Source organism: Neolamprologus multifasciatus, chromosome 22 (genome assembly GCF_963576455.1).
Source record: "Neolamprologus multifasciatus chromosome 22, fNeoMul1.2, whole genome shotgun sequence".
NCBI classification, from domain to species: Eukaryota; Metazoa; Chordata; class Actinopteri; order Cichliformes; family Cichlidae; genus Neolamprologus; species Neolamprologus multifasciatus.
The window spans coordinates 3,687,349-3,704,076 of NC_140459.1; the positions used below are offsets into that span (position 1 = coordinate 3,687,349).

General features: G+C 41.7%; 1 protein-coding gene and 1 pseudogene across 2 annotated transcripts; both read right to left on the bottom strand.

Moving 5' to 3' along the window:
* Window positions 1–2,954: 2,954 nt before the first annotated feature.
* On the bottom strand, window positions 2,955–16,182 carry LOC146492649 (Ig kappa-b4 chain C region pseudogene; annotated as a pseudogene). Its single transcript, XR_014872074.1, has 2 exons — window positions 16,068–16,182; window positions 2,955–4,591 (listed from the first exon to the last, which is right to left on the bottom strand). The product of XR_014872074.1 is annotated as an Ig kappa-b4 chain C region pseudogene (transcript).
* On the bottom strand, window positions 10,593–12,305 carry LOC146492650 (uncharacterized). Its single transcript, XM_085149348.1, has one exon. The coding sequence runs from the start codon at window positions 11,631–11,633 to the stop codon at window positions 10,593–10,595; it is 1,041 nt and encodes a 346-aa protein (XP_085005474.1). The 5' UTR covers window positions 11,634–12,305.
* Window positions 16,183–16,728: the final 546 nt, after the last annotated feature.

Sequence of the window (16,728 nt, forward strand, 5' to 3'; positions counted from 1 at the left end):
ACATAAAACATAAAGCAAAGCCACCGGCCGCTTTTCACTTTCCCAGCGATTGCGTATATATATATATATATATATATATATATATATATATATATATATATATATATATATACGCATATATATATATATATATATATATATATATATATATATATACGCATATATATATATATATATATATATATGCGTATATATATATATATATACACACATATATATATATATATATATATATATGTGTGTATATATATATATATATATATATATATATATATATGCGTATATATATATATATATATATACACACATATATATATATACGCCCCTGCAGGCAGTTTATCCTTCAAGCTCGGGTCCTCTACCAGAGGCCTGGGAACTTGAGGGTCCTGCAGTATCTTAGCTGTTCCCAGGACTGCGCTCTTCTGGACAGAGATCTCCGATGTTGCTCCCGGGACCTGCTGGAGCCACTCGCCTAGCTTGGGAGTCACCGCACCTAGTGCTCCGATTACCACGGGGACCACCGTTACCTTCACCCTCCACAACTTCCCAAACTCTTCTCTGAGCCCTTGGTACGTCTCGAGCTTCTCATGTTTCTTCTTTTTGATGTTGCTGTCATTGGGAACCGCTACATCGATCACTACGGCCGTCTTCTTCTGTTTGTCTACCACCACTATGTCCGGTTGGTTAACCATCTGCAAGTCCGTCTGTATCTGGAAGTCCCACAGGATCTTAGCTCGGTCATTCTCCACCACTCTTGGGGGCGTCTCCCATTTTGACCTCAGGACTTCCAGGCCATACTCGGCACAGGTGTTTCTGTATACTATGCCACCACTTGGTTATGGCGATCCATGTGTGCCCTGCCTGCTAGCATCTTGCACCCTGCTGTTATGTGCTCGATTGTATCTGGGGCATCTTTACACAGCCTCCACCTGGGGTCTTGCCTGGTGTGATAGACCCCAGCCTCTATGGATCTTATGCTCAGAGCTTGTTCCTGTGCTGCCATGATTAGAGCCTCTGTGCTGTCTTTCAGTCCAATTTTATGCAGCCACTTGTAGGATTTCTGGATATCAGCCACTTCCTCTCTCTGCCGGTGGTACATACTGTGCAGGGGCCTGTCCTTCCATGATGGTGCCTCCTCTTCCTCTTCTTTCTTGGGTTTCTGCTGCCTGAGGTATTCACTGCTGAGCACGGGGTCAGTTGGGGCCATCTTTATGATCTTACTGATGTATCCGTGGATGTTTGTTGCCATATATATATATATATATATATATATATATATATATATATATATATATATATATATAGAGAGAGAGAGAGAGAGAGAGAGAGAGAGAGAGAGAGAGAGAGAGAGTGAGAGACAGACAGACAGACAGACAGAGAGATCTTTTTTTAAAGTACAAAATGTACTTTACTTACTAAGTAGTTATTGCCAAGATGTTCTTGGCAATAACTACTTACACTGGTACCAACAGAAAGATGGAGGAGTTCCTAAACTGCTCATTTATGCTGCTAGCTATCGATATTCAGGGATTCCAGATCGTTTTACAGGCAGTGGATCAAACTCTGACTTCACTCTGACCATCAGTGGAGTCCAGGCTGAAGATGCAGCAGTTTATTACTGTCAGAGTTTTCATGTTATCAACAGTCAGAATGTGTTCACACAGTGAAAAACAGTCGTACAAAAACCTCCCTCAGTCAGACTGAACAGAAACTGAAGTGACTGCTGCAGCTGGAAGATACTGCAGAGACTGATACAGTTCACTGAGGACACACACACACACACACACACACACACACACACACAATCTTCATAGCAGTTTATCTCTTTATGAGTTTGTATTATTGTCCAATTTACTAAAGACAAGCTGAGAGAAAGTGTAACAAGTAATCCACTTCATGACCTTTCACCTCACCTCTTCTGCTTCACACATATTTCCGATACCTCCAGTCCCATATAAAAAAGTCATTATCACACAGTCAGATTTGGCCAAAAATAATTTTGCCTTCCTAAACTTTCTCATCATACTATCGTAACTTTACACCATCTGTAGTGTCAGAAAGGAAATACAAATAAAATCTTTGCCGTCTCCTTTAAGGACACAAATCTACAGGTTTCAATGCAGACAGCAGTAGCAGGGATTCAAATGGAAGATCTCAAGAGGGTACAGTGAAGTTCCTATAATCATACCTCCTAAATAATTTGGTATTATAATCAGTTGTTCTTTGTTGTTGTTCACTAAATGATGTAAAACTTAGGACTTTCATATTTCTACCCCTTTACGTAATTTTTGTGACATGTGACAAAGGAAGTAACCGTTGGACACTTTGACTACAAGGACATTTGTAGTTACTTACTTTGTGTTACCTGGCTACTTTGTATAGCAAAGGTCTTGTGACAGCCAATAGGCTGGCCTAGTTTTCTTGTTGTCTGTCTCTTTCAGGTGTCTAGTAGGTGGAGCTGACCCAATTTAGAATGCAGCACAGCTGAGCAGGTGTGAGCCTGGCCCAGTTGTAATATAAAGACTGACTGAACTTCCGCTTGCTGCAGCAGTACAGGTGGAAAAGGACATGGTCAAGATCCAACAAAAGCTATTTTCCAACCCTGCTGGGGAAAAGAGAAAAGAGAAATGAAGAGCTTTGGGTGGAAAGTGATGAACTCAAATTGCTTTAAATAGTTTATTTTGATGCACATGCTGTTTTCTTTGCAAATCTGCATTATGGGATTGTTTTTCGTTTTTTCTGCAGTATATAAAAATTGGTGTATCTCAAAAATAAAACTATAAAGACACTCAAAATAAATTTCCTGTTGTTGTAAACTATTGTTTGCAACTTTTTCTGTATTTAAAGTTTTGAGGGATAAACCTCTTAAATTTCTCTAAGTAGAAATATATGTTAAAAAAAAACCCCACAAAAAAGATTTTCAATTTTTTTGTAGTTTATTGCACTTTTTTGCAATTTATGTAGTTACTATGGGCTTAATGCATACATATTATTAAAATCTGGGCTATAATGGTTGTATTGATGTATAGCAACTTGAAATGCTCCCAAAAATGGCTCCACAGCATGTAAACATATAAAGATAAGCTCTGGCGGACTTGGTTCTATGGTAGGTCTTAAAGGGTTAATAAACCAAAAGACAGAAATCAGATTATAGGATCTGTGGTGTTGTTTATTTATATTATGGTACTTATTATGCTGCTTTTTAAAGTTTTGTCCTAGAAAAACATTTTATACATAGCATTGAAAGCCTTCACATCATTCACGTTATGATGGTGGATATCTGTGTGATATAATGACACAATCATCCATCTGTTTCCCACATTACATGTGTGCTGAAAGTGCTAATTAGTGATCATCTTAGAGTTACTTTGAATCTTCATTAACTAAATCAGCGGACCCCAACCCCCGGCCCTCTGACCAATACCAGTCCATGAGTTGTTTGGTACCAGGCCGCGAGAGTTGAGGCTCGGGGGTTAAAGTTATGGTTTTCAGGGTTTTTATTCTTTTTTTTTACGTTTTTATTGTTCACTTGGTTACCCTGGGTCTTTTCCCATGTGTTATGAATAAATCTTTTTTTTTGGTACCTGCAGTGGTTTTATTTTGTTGTATTTATCCAAGACACTTTAAAGGCAAGTCCCTGAAAATATCTTTGGACATAAACCAGTCCGACCGCTAAACTAAACAACATAATGCATGTTGCAAATTACAATGCTATGATAACTGATTTGGTTAAATTGATTTGGTTGATGTTTCATCTTTCACTTTGTTATTCTCCTGGTGTTTCGTTTGTTCAACTGTAAGCACTAACGTTCAAAAGACAGATCCTATAATTGTTTTCAGTAAAGCCAAGCAGTGCCTTCATGATCCAATGATCTTCAACATTACATTTTAAGAACATTTTTCTAACTTATGCTTTGCTCCAGTGGTGGATGGATTTTAAAGTCCTTTGACTTTTACTCATCTCTGTAAAACTAATATTCATATTACCTTTACTGAACAGGAGCTTTACTGTGATAGTTTTAATACATTATTCTCCCCAAAACGTTTAATAGTTTCATATTTTAAATTACGCATGATAGATAATAAAACAATAATCTACTTGAAAACAGTTTTAATTTCAACACAAATATTTTTATTATATGGAAAAAATGTATTTGAGATGGATTTTTTAAATTTGATCTGAGAACAAACAGAAATGAAGAAAAAGAGAGTTACAGCATTTAAAGAGCAGCAAGAGGCTGAAAACACAGTCCCAGGCAGTCAGGTCAGGACTGGGAACACTGGTCTCTCCTGAGTGGCTCTGAGACCAGAGTGTGGGAGCCCTGGGTGGCCTCACAGGTCACAGAGCCCACCTTCCCCCACTGGTCTGCAGGGAGCCTCAGGGTGCTGCTCCAGCTGTAGAGGCCGTCGTTCTCCTGCACCACGGGGCTCCTGCTCTCCTCCCAGCTGATGCTGCCACTGCCATCCACCTTCCAGGACAGCCTCCAGTCTGAGGGGAAGCCCTTGTTGGCCAGACACGTGAGCGTGGCCTTCCCCTGTTTCAGCTCCTCACTGGAGGGGGGCAGAACCGTCAGGGTGGGGCGGGTGTCACCTAGGAAACACCAATCAGCTTAGAGGACAGGAACCACAATTTGATTTTCTCCGTTAAGAAGTTTCTGTCAGGTGTTTTTTCTGCTCCACCAGTCATTAACTCACACATTGTTTCACTTCCCTTTAAGAAACCTCTCATGCATATCAGCACAGAGAGAATCATCACACAGTTTGACCTGAAATATGTTCAAACTACACTGGAAATAAAAGAAGCAGATGTGGAAACATTTACAAAACAAGTTTAGCCTCAAAATCATCAGTTCTGTGTAACGTGTTAGAGATAAGAAACCAAACTGCACTGCTTGCTTCATGTGGATTTTTTTTACTACTTATATGATTTTAAATGACATTTGAAATTATATCTGATACAATAGAAACACCAGACATGTTGCACATTGTCAAATGCTCATCCTTAACTTTTGTAAATAGAATAAGCAGAAGTGGCAACAATTGTAACAGATGTTAAGCTACAAAATCCTCAGTTCTGTAAAATACACTAGTTGTCTACTTACCTCATGCGGGCTTCAATCATTTATTGTAGTGGTTCTATGATTTTATGATGATACGTAAAATCTACATTTTTTCTGACACAGTAAAAACACCAGTGATCTTTATCTTCACTCTGTCCAGTTTTCCTTAAGGACAGTAACATTTAATTTATCCTAACAAAAAATGTAATTTACAAATAGAAAAAAATCACAGGATGATTCTATTTCATTTTATTTACACATCACATTGTCTTTATGTCAGAAATGTGGACATCAAATCTGAGCAAAGCTGATTAAGTTACCCTCTATGTATAATGGTGATATAATATAACCTCTACAGGAATGTTATAAAGCTAACATTCACACCTAGACAATGTTTCTTTAAAAACAGTATAAACTTACTTCCAACATCCAGTCTGGTTCCTCCACCAAAAGTCCACCATAGTGATACAAACTCATTGAGGCGCCGTACAAAAACCTCTGACTGTAGAGAGACACGGCTCTCTGACTCTGAAACAAACAAACTGAACAATATGAATTCTTTAAATCACAATTTCATGACATATTAATATTATAATTTTTACATAAAAATCAATGAAACACATTAAAACTATATTCCAATAATCCAATTTGGTCATTTACATTTTACAACTGTTCAGATACATCACTTTAATGCTTCCACCTTCTTTCTCATAACTCTAAACATTACATTTAATTTTCAAGCTACAATCACAAAACTTAAAAGTCATCAGGTAAAACCTCACAAATGCATCAAAACAGTTTTATGTTCTCTCACAAACACTTAGTGTCTTCAGATCGCACACAGAACCAGTTAAAATGATAATACTGCTGAGCATTACACACTACGTCACAAAACAGAGCATGAAACTCAAGTCTTTCCAGTCTCACAGTTTGTCCTGTTATTCTACAAAACATATAAAATGTCAACCTAAAACAGACGGACGATTCTGAGCAGGGCCGTGCAGAGATGCTGGAAGGGACGGGTGCTCAAAGTTAAAAAGGGGCACACAGAACCAGGCTGAATAACAACAACACTGTTGCTGTTGAGGGGTTGCTGCTGCTCCTGCTGCAGATAGTGATGGAGGTCTGTGTTGCTTTGAGACTGTAGACAGTAAAAAGTCCACAGCAGAGATGGTAGCTGATTAAAGAAGTGTTATGAGATGATAAAATGCAAAGATTGGTGACAGCGCTCGGAAGCATTAAACAACAAAACTGTGGGAAATGAACTCGGCTCTGCCTGTGAGTCACTCTTCCATCTCCTCATCTCATCTGTCACTCTCCACTTGCTGTACATCTCAGAACAGGGCACACTCTGGTATTTCATTAATCTATTATTTAATTATCCATACTTAAAAGCTCATGCACCTAATCCAAAATAAAGTAATGATAGAAAAATGTTATAGAACCAAAGCATTGTGTTTATTATGGTAAAGCAGGTCATCCACTGATCGAAAAGTTGGTGGTTCGATTCCTGGCTTCCCCTAGTCTACATGCCAAATATCCTTGGGCAAGATACTAACCCCAAATTGCTCTCCGATGCATCCATCGGAGTATGAATGTGTGTGAATGTTAGCTATGAAACACTTAGAAAAATGTGCTTGTGCAAATGGGTGCGAATGGGTGAATGCACAAGTTGTGTAAAGCGCTTTGAGTACTCACATGAGTAGAAAAGCGCTATATAAGAACCAGTCCATTTACCATTTTACCATTATTGTTTTTATACTTGAGCACTTCATCAAACAGCAGTCGCTTTCTGAAACATCTGATATGTATCGGATTCAGTACCACATACGAAAGCGACCCAGATCGGATTTGAAAATATCTGATTTGTGCCGTTCACACTGTCACACTGTTACGCCCCACTTAAAAACGAAGTGCTGACTGGGGTGAGGGTTAACACAAAGTGAAAGAAAACATGAACTACTGGAGAATAGATGGCATTAAACATGATTTATTGCCCAAAACTACTGCAGTTAAAATAAACACAGGGAAGCTCTTTTCTTCAGGGTCTCCAAAGCCAAAACAACAAACAAAACACCCCCTTTAGCTATAAAATCAAACCAAGTACTCTCTAACCAAAACAAAATACAATGGCTGACAATGGCTCCCTGTCTAACCAAAAACAGGAGAAAACAGTTGAAACAAAATGGCAGAGAACCCCTACCTGCTTCCACAACAATTAACTAATTAACACAGTAAGGGCACACCTTTGCTTACAATAAAATAAAGAAAACCAAAGTTTCACAGAGTTTAAGTTCTCTCACACACACACACACACACACACACACACACTAAGGCCCGCTGCCCAAAACACTACAGCTCACAGCTCTGGCAAAAATGGGGGAAGTGGCAGGGGTGTGGCAGTTTAGGATGGCAGACTATATGCCGTGGCTGACGAGCTGGAACACACCTCAGCTGTGGCTCATGAGGCAGACCTGCAACACAAGAAAAGGAGAAAAAAAAAAAAAAAAAACTTCTTCTACAGAGGGAGAGCCACTAGAGGTCAGCGACCGTAACCCCCCCCCACACACACACACACACACACACACACACACATAAAATATCACACACAGTAAACAGACACTTTTAACAACTGTCACCAAGTCCGTTACTGGAGTTAATACTGGGTCCTGGACAGTGCATCAGCCACCACGTTGTCCATACCTCTCTGATGTCAGATGTCTATGTTGTACTCCTGAGCAAGCAACGCCCATCTCATCAGTCTTTGGTTGTGATTGTACATGTGTTTTAGGAATACCAGAGGGTTATGGTCAGTATAAACCATAACAGGGGTGGTGGTTGACCCCACGTACACGTCGAAATGCTGCAGAGCAAGCAACATGGCCAGCGTTTCCTTCTCAATGGTGGAATAGTTGAGTTGATGAGGCTTGAACTTAGCTGAGAAGTAGGAAACCGGGTGACTGATGCCATCAACTCCATCCTGTAACAGTACTGCTCCAGCACCAGTAGTGCTTGCATCCACTTCCAGCTTGAAGGCCTTGCTGAAGTCCGGAGCAGCCAGTACAGGTGCACTGCAAAGGAGAGACTTGGCACAGTCAAATGCATGTTGGCACTCAGCAGTCCATACGAAGGGTTCCTTCGGACTGCACAGATGAGTCAGGGGAGCCACTACTGTTGAAAAGTTCCGGCAGAAACATCTGTAGTAGCCCACTAGACCCAAGAAGCCCCTGAGCTCCCGTCTTGTGGTGGGCTCCAATACTGTCTATGCAGTCTTCCATGCGAGGCAACGGGTATGAGTCAGGGACTGTGACTGCATTTACCCTCCTAAAATCAGTACAAAAACGAGAACCATCTGACTTTGGTGTCAGCAGACATGGAGAGCTCCAAGAGCTATGGCTAGGTATCGGCAAACCATTTTCAAGCAGGTACTGTACCTCTTTTTTCATTAATTCCCTCTTGAGTGGGGGGCACCGGTATGCGTGTTGCTTAATAGGGCACGCATCACCCACGTCAATGTCGTGCTTTAACACTGGAGTTCTAGATGGTACATCCCCAAACAGACTAGGGTGCGTTTGGATCAGATTTTTCACGTCATCTTTCTCGCCATGAGGAAGATAGGAGAGGTACGTGTCTAAGGCACCAAGAACCCTTGAGTTTGCGAGCCTGCCGCTCTGCTGACCTTCACTACCCTTCACCAAACCATCATCATGGTTTATGGGCACAGAAATGAGTGAGATGGAGCCTTCGTGATCGTCTTCCCTAGAGTGAAACAGTTTCAGCATATTTATACGGCAGAGCCGTGTTTTGCGCCTTCTATCCGGAGTGCGAACAATGTAGTCTGTGTCATTGACTTTGCACTCTACCACATATGGTCCCGCAAAGTGGGCCGACAGAGATGGACCAGATGTGGGCACCAACATGAGTACCTGATCACCAGGTTTAAAAGAACGCTGCACTGCCTTCCTGTCATACCGCCGCTTCATCTTCCCTTGGGCTGCTGACAGAGACTTCTTAGCCATTGCACAAGCATGGTACAATCGTTCCCGACACTGCGTGACAAACTCAAGCACATTTGATTGTGGCTGCACACCAGATAAAAACTGTTCTTTCAGAGTTTTTAGTGGCCCTCTCACACTATGCCCAAAAACTAATTCAGCAGGGCTGAAACCAAGGGACCCCTGTTTTGCTTCACGAGCTGCAAACAGTAGGAATGGCAGTCCCTCATCCCAGTTCTTGTCAGTCACCAGACAATATTTTCGCATCATCAACTGTATGGTCTGGTGCCATCTTTCTAGTGCACCTTGTGACTGGGGATGGTAAGGGCTGGAAGGGATGTGTTTGATACCAAGTGATTGTAAAGTCTGCTTGAACAGTTTTGACTGAAAATTGCTGCCATGGTCGGTTTGAACAACTCCAGGCAGTCCAAATGTTGAAAAGAATTTAAGTAGAGCCTTAATTACAGTGGGAGCAGTGATTCTTCGAAGTGGGAGTCCATTTAGGAGTCCTAAATGACCTGACCATGGGTGTTCATGCGCAAGCTGCAATATGCCACCCCGGTAATCCCTAGGAATGACTATTTTGCGTACCACCCCCCCAACCCTCATCACCTCTTTCCTGCTGTAATGCAGGTCTTGAGACCCACTTCCGTAGCAGTAACCCATCCTCAAGATAAAACCTGTGTGCCTCGTTATTGTTTGTTAACTCGCTTACCTCTTTAAAACACTTAGCGAGTGACTCATCCTTTTCCTGAGCATGGCTCAAACACTCACGTGAGACTGGCAAAGGAAGAACCTCAGACAGAGTAGTCAGACCCTGTTCGTCGAGTGCTGGTTTAGAAGGGCTAGCAGCCGGCTCTCTGTCCCCAGCTAGAACAGATCCAAGAACAGTCTCACTCAGGTTCACTTCCTCCAGCTTACGAGTTTGCGACCTGGTAAGAACACTGACAGAAAACACATCAGGGTGGGATTTCAACAGCTCATCCTCTTCTGGGATACAGCTGGGTTTATCCACCACTTCAGGAACAGGGAGTACCTTGTCCCCAGCAATATCATTTCCCATTATAAACTCAACACCCTGAATAGGAAATGAGCTTCTCACTGCAACCTTGAAAAAACCAGAGGCTAACTTCGACTGCACATGAACACAATGTAATGGTGCAGGTATGTAGGCCATCCCAATAACTTGCACTATTGTACTCGTGTTACAAGATGACTCATCACTGACTGGCAAAACGTCGGCTCAGCGACGTGACTAGGCCAACCCCTTTAGCTTGTTTTAATTGCTGGGGCACTTGTTTACGTTTAAGAGCCAAACACTCAGAAACTATATGCCCCACTTTGTGACAGTAAAAACATTGTCTATCAGACTTGGAACCCGAAGAACCCCTAGGTTGTTGAGGGTGCGGCTTTGTGTCCTTTTTCATTTGTTCATGATAGAGTGATTCAGATTTACCCACAAACACGCTTTTGTGCGTCAAAGCGAATTCTTCTGCCAGGACAGCTGCCTCCTGCAAAGTGGCAACTTTTTGTTCATTCAGGTACAGCGCTGTACGGTCAGGAACACAGTTTTTGAGTTCCTCCAGCAATACCAGTTCACGCAGTGCGTTAAACCCTGAAAATTTGCTTGCTTGACACCACCTATCAAATAGTAACCCTTTTTCCCTTGCAAACTCAAGGAATGTTTGAGCAGTGGATTTCCTCGGGTCCTGAAACCCTGCCTGTAAGCTTCAGGCACCAACTCATAGGCTCTGAGTATAGCGCTTTTGACATTGTCATACACAAGACTGTCCTCGATAGTGAGAGCTGCGCATACTTCCTGTGCTTTACCAATTAATTTGCACTGAAGCAAAAGGGACCAAACCTCCTTGGGCCAATGTAAAGCCATGGCAATGCGCTCAAACGCATTAGAATAGGCCTCCACGTCAGTCTCCCTGAATGGTGGAACTAGGGCAATGTTTTTGCCCACATCAAATGTCGGAGGTGCAGGAGCAGGGGGAGAATTATCTGAAGGATTACTATCGTCATCTTCATCCTTCACTGAAGGTGGAGCAGAAGGCTCAGGGGACAATTTGTTAGCTTGCAACTCCAGCTGACGCAACCTAATAGATGTCTCTGCTTCTAGCTGCCGACACTTTAGCTTGAACGCAAGCTCATCCTTACGTTCCCTTTCTTTGGCCTCAAGTTTAAGACGAGCCAAACGTACCTTTAAGCGTGCACTAACACTGGGATTACTGGATTCGACAGAGAAGGGCTCAAACCGTGGAAGAGAAGCTGGTGGCTTTCCCCCCACCCGGTTTGACCACCGTAGGTGTCCCCGCCCCCTCCTCACCACAAACCTCAGGCTGATCAGGGGTTTCGAGGACCGACGCGGCATCCCCCGAGTCACGTCTAAAGGGAACACACCTTTCCCAACCAACCCACTAACAACAAGAGACTTCAACTCGCTCTTCTTCATGGACTTAGCCACAGGGATTTCATAATGCGTGGCAATAGCACATAAATCCTCCTTCCTACATGCATCAAGCTGGTCTAATGCAGGCTTAGCTATAAAATCACCCAGGCTCAACTGTGCCATATCCAAAACCAATCCCGGACGAGCCCCCACTTATGTTACGCCCCACTTAAAAACGAAGTGCTGACTGGGGTGAGGGGTAACACAAAGTGAAAGAGAAAACATGAACTACTGGAGAATAGATGGCATTAAACATGATTTATTGCCCAAAACTACTGCAGTTAAAATAAACACAGGGAAGCTCTTTTCTTCAGGGTCTCCAAAGCCAAAACAACAAACAAAACACCCCCTTTAGCTATAAAATAAAACCAAGTACTCTCTAACCAAAACAAAATACAATGGCTGAGCTCCCTGTCTAACCAAAAACAGGAGAAAACAGTTGAAACAAAAATGGCAGAGAACCCCTACCTGCTTCCACAACAATTAACTAATTAACACAGTAAGGGCACACCTTTGCTAGAAGAAAGAAAACCAAAGTTTCACAGAGTTTAAGTTCTCTCTCTCTCACTCTCTCACTCACACACACACACACACACACACACACACACACACACACACACACACACACACACACACACACACACACACACACACACACAAAGGCCCGCTGCCCAAAACACTACAGCTCACAGCTCTGGCAAAAATGGGGGAAGTGGCAGGGGTGTGGCAGTTTAGGATGGCAGACTATATGCCGTGGCTGACGAGCTGGAACACACCTCAGCTGTGGCTCATGAGGCAGACTTGCAACACAATAAAAAGGAGAAAAAAAACCCCTCTTCTACAGAGGGAGAGCCACTAGAGGTCAGCGACCGTAACACACACCATGATGGGATATGGGTCGCATAGGGTCAAAGAAGTCGGATTTGATGCGCTTTCGCCTGCAGTGTGAACGTAGCCTTAGTTCTGTCCTTGCCATCCTCACTTTTTTTGTGTGTTTTCACCTGTTGAAATAAAAGCTCACTCGCATCACAGCCTGTGCCTGAATCTTGGGTCCTTCATTCATAACACCATGCAGCTTGCCTCAGAAACCGTTACAATATAAATAAAATGAGACTAAAAAATTAAAGTAATAAATATAAAATAATGTATTTGTGATGATTCAGTTTTTTTGACTATCCACTCTGTGCATAAGAAATGTTTAAACTGTAGAGATACAATCATTTTGCTGCTGTAAGATTAGCATTTTGTCATGTTTGAAATATTAATCTAATATAATGTGTTTCTGGCACTTCCCCTCCCCCTGCAACTTTGTGTCTTTGTCTCATTTTCTCTGTATCTCTTTGTACAACTTTATAGTGACAAAAAAAGGCTTTCTATTCTATTCTATTCTATTCTAACTTACCTGTTTCTGTCAGTCAGATGATTTCCATAGAGAGGCACTTTGCATCAGCAGCACCATGCTCCAGTGCTCTGGGAGAGTTTATAGTCCTGAGAGTTGAACACTGGATGACTGACAGCTGTCCTTCATCACAACAGAAGCCACAGAAATCCTCCTCATCAAAAACATGACTTTGATCTGCGTCCTCATCTGGACTCTCCTCTGCTGCTGCTTCACAGGTAAAGTCCAGAGAATCAAACTCCTCTCCTCTATCAACATCTGTCCCTCTGAAATGAAGCCCACAAAACCATGAAGCTGCTTTATGTTTTTGTCTCTGTGTCCTCAGAGTCCAGAGGACAGATCACAGTGACTCAGCCTGGAGCAGTGAGCTCTGCTGTGGGAGCAACTGTGAGCATCAAGTGTACGACCAGTCAGGATGTTGATTATAGCAGGCCATATCACTATTTACACTGGTACCAACAGAAAGATGGAGGAGTTCCTAAACTACTCATTTATCGTGCTAGCAGTCGACATTCAGGGATTCCAGCTCGTTTTACAGGCAGTGGATCAAACTCTGACTTCACTCTGACCATCAGTGGAGTCCAGGCTGAAGATGCAGCAGTTTATTACTGTCAGAGTTATCATGAGATCAACAGTCAGCTTGTGTTCACACAGTGAAAAACAGTCGTACAAAAACCTCCCTCAGTCAGACTGAACAGAAACTGAAGTGACTGCTGCAGCTGGAAGATACTGCAGAGACTGATACAGTTCACTGAGGACACACACACACACACACACACACACACACACACACACACACACACACACACACACACAAGGTTTAAATTAAACTACTAACATCTGTTCTGTGAAGAGTTAGGGTTAGCTTTACTCTTCAGTGACGACTTAGACCACACAGGGTTACAGTGGAAGTAGTTTTTTTTATTATTAATATATTAATCTCTTCATGTATCAAACCAACAGTCTGGAGGTTCTGATCATTTCAGTGGGAATCAGTGTGAGACTGACTCCACTCTGACCAACAGCTGCACTCAAACAGAAACACTTTAGAAGTTAGCATTGATGCTACGACTATCTTCCAGGACAGACTCCAGTCTGAGGAGAAGACCTTGTTGGTCAGACACGAGCATGACCTTCACCTGCTGCAGCTCCAACCACTGCTCAGAGAAGGACTGCCAGCTGTGGATTTCAGTAGAAGAAGTTTCAACTCTGCTGATCTTTCATTTCCACTCTGAGCTCAGTAACTATGGCAACAGACAGGCATCACTGCTGAACCATGGCAACAGAAGGTTTCAGTACTAAAGATGAAAACACAAACACTGACTTCACGTTTGACATTGTTTAAAATAAATGCTCAAAGGTCAAAGGTCAATCACATAAAAATACAATTAGATGAATTTGTCGACTTTATCTTTATCTCTCATCTTAATCCTTGAGCTCATTGGTTAATCTAATCAAAATATCAAGTTGTAAATAATGTAAATATTGTGATGTTCTCAGCACTGAGCTGTAAACAGCTGCAGCTGACTGACTCTGTGTGTTTGCATATGTGTCCTGCCTCTCTGCTCACAGCTGTTAAGAGGCCAGTGTTGATCAGTGGCTGTCCAGGCCTTTCAGAGCCACTCACTGGTGACTCACTGGTGACTCTGTGAGTTAGTGAGAGTCTGTTTATATCTCCTGTTTAGTTTCATCTTTTCCAAAGTCTTTATTTGACTGAAGAAAGCGAGGAAGTGTGTCATCACTAGTCAAATACAGGTTACAGAAACTCATTCTGATCTTTTACTGTTTCTGTTAAACCCAACAGAGGAAGCCGTCACAGTCATACATGATGGAAACTACAACAAAGAAACTACTCATACCTGGGTGAAGCTGGTGGATGCAATTCATTGTTCTCTGTTATTTGTCACTTTTTATAAATAACCGAATTAACAAGAATGTGATGTGAAGTGAAACAGCACATGTGAGTGTCATAAATGTGTGTCAGAGACAGATGTGCTGATCTGTGGAAACGTCCTTACTGAAACCTCAGGATGGTTTTCAGACAGAACAACAGTTAAATTGAAACACATGAAAATCACCATTTGAAGATTTCTTTATTGTTAATTTTTTTTAATCATTAGCAATACTACAAGCAGTAAAACATGAGATTTAAAATCAGAGTGAAACAGAGACAGAGAGAGAACAGACTGAGGGCAGCAGCAGAGTCTCAGTGAGTCAGGTCACAAATGTGAACACTGATCTCTGCACAGTATCTCTGAGACCAGAGTCTGGGAGCCCTGGGTGGCCTCACAGGTCACAGAGCCCACCTTCATCCACTGGTATGTAGAGAGCTTCAGGGTGCTGCTCCAACTATACAGGCCGTCATTCTGCAGCACACCAGGGCTCCTGCTCTCCTCCCCGTCACTGCTGCTTCTTCCATCCACCTTCCAGGACAGACTCCAGTCTGAGGGGAAGCCCTTGTTGGCCAGACATGTGAGCGTGGCCTTCCCCTGCTCCAGCTCCTTAACGGAGGGGGGCAGCACTGTCAGGGTGGGACGGGTGTCATCTAGGAAACACCAATTAGATTAGAGGACAGGAACCACAAGTTGTTTGTCTCCTTTAAGAAGTTTCTGTCAGGTGTTTTTTCTGCTCCACCAGTCACTCACTCACACATTGTTTCACTTCCCTTTAAGAAACCTCTCATGCATATCAGCACAGAGAGAATCATCACACAGTTTGAGCTGAAATATGTTCAAACTACACTGGAAATAAAAGCAGATGTGCAAACAAGTTTTTCTTTAAAACCATATAAAGTCTGAATCATAGACGATTAGATATCAATCATTAAGCATTTTCGATTCAAAGGTCCATCTGACACAATAACACTTTGGATTTTACACATTTTCTAATCCCCTTTTCAAATAAGAGTTATTATTTGGAAAGTTTAGAAACTAATCGATGGATAATGAAGTTTAATATTGGTTCCAGATAAAAATTTCCTTTCTCTGTGACAGAAATGTAGACAAAAAAACATTTGCTCTGAGTCACCTTCCATCATATAACAGCAGAATAACAAATATTAAAATTGTCGTAAAAAATTAATCTTTCAAGCTCTCTAAGAATAATTTTAAGATCCACCTTTATCAAATTTCATAATAAAAGCAGTTTAATTAACTTACTTCCAACTTGCAGTCTGGTTCCTCCACCGAACGTGAACCACAGTGACACAAACTCATTGAGGCGCCGTACAAAAACCTCTGACTGTAGAGAGACACGGCTCTCTGACTCTGTTAGACTGAACTAAACCTACAAGCCCTCAAAATAAAACTTTACATGGAAACTAGAAATAATAATTGATACTGTGAACAACCCCACTCTCAATTATTCACTGTAATAACCTTTCACATATACATTTCCAAATATGACTTTTGGAGCAAAAATATTAATAAGAAAGCTAAACATTAACATTCAACATTTTCAATTAAGGAATAAAAATGAAAAGAAAAAGTGAATAAATCAGCTTTATTTTAAACTTACTTCCAACATCCAGTCTGGTTCCTCCACCGAACGTGTACCACAGTGATACAAACTCATTGAGGCGCCGTACAAAAACCTCTGACTGTAGAGAGACACGGCTCTCTGACTCTGAAACAAACAAACTCAACAAAATCATTCACTGTTTGTCCAACACACTTCATGCACAGACAGTCACAACAAAAAAAAGTATTATGTCTTGTAGTTGCAAATTTTCATGTATCAGTACATAAAAAATAAATTGGTCTTAAATTAGATATTGAATTACCCTATTTTTCGGACCATAAGGCGCATTAAGCGAAACAA

Coding starts and splice junctions, on each gene's coding strand:
- LOC146492650 (XM_085149348.1), bottom strand. CDS start 11,633: ATGGCACAGTTGAGCCTGGGTGATTTTATAGCTAAGCCTGCATTAGAC.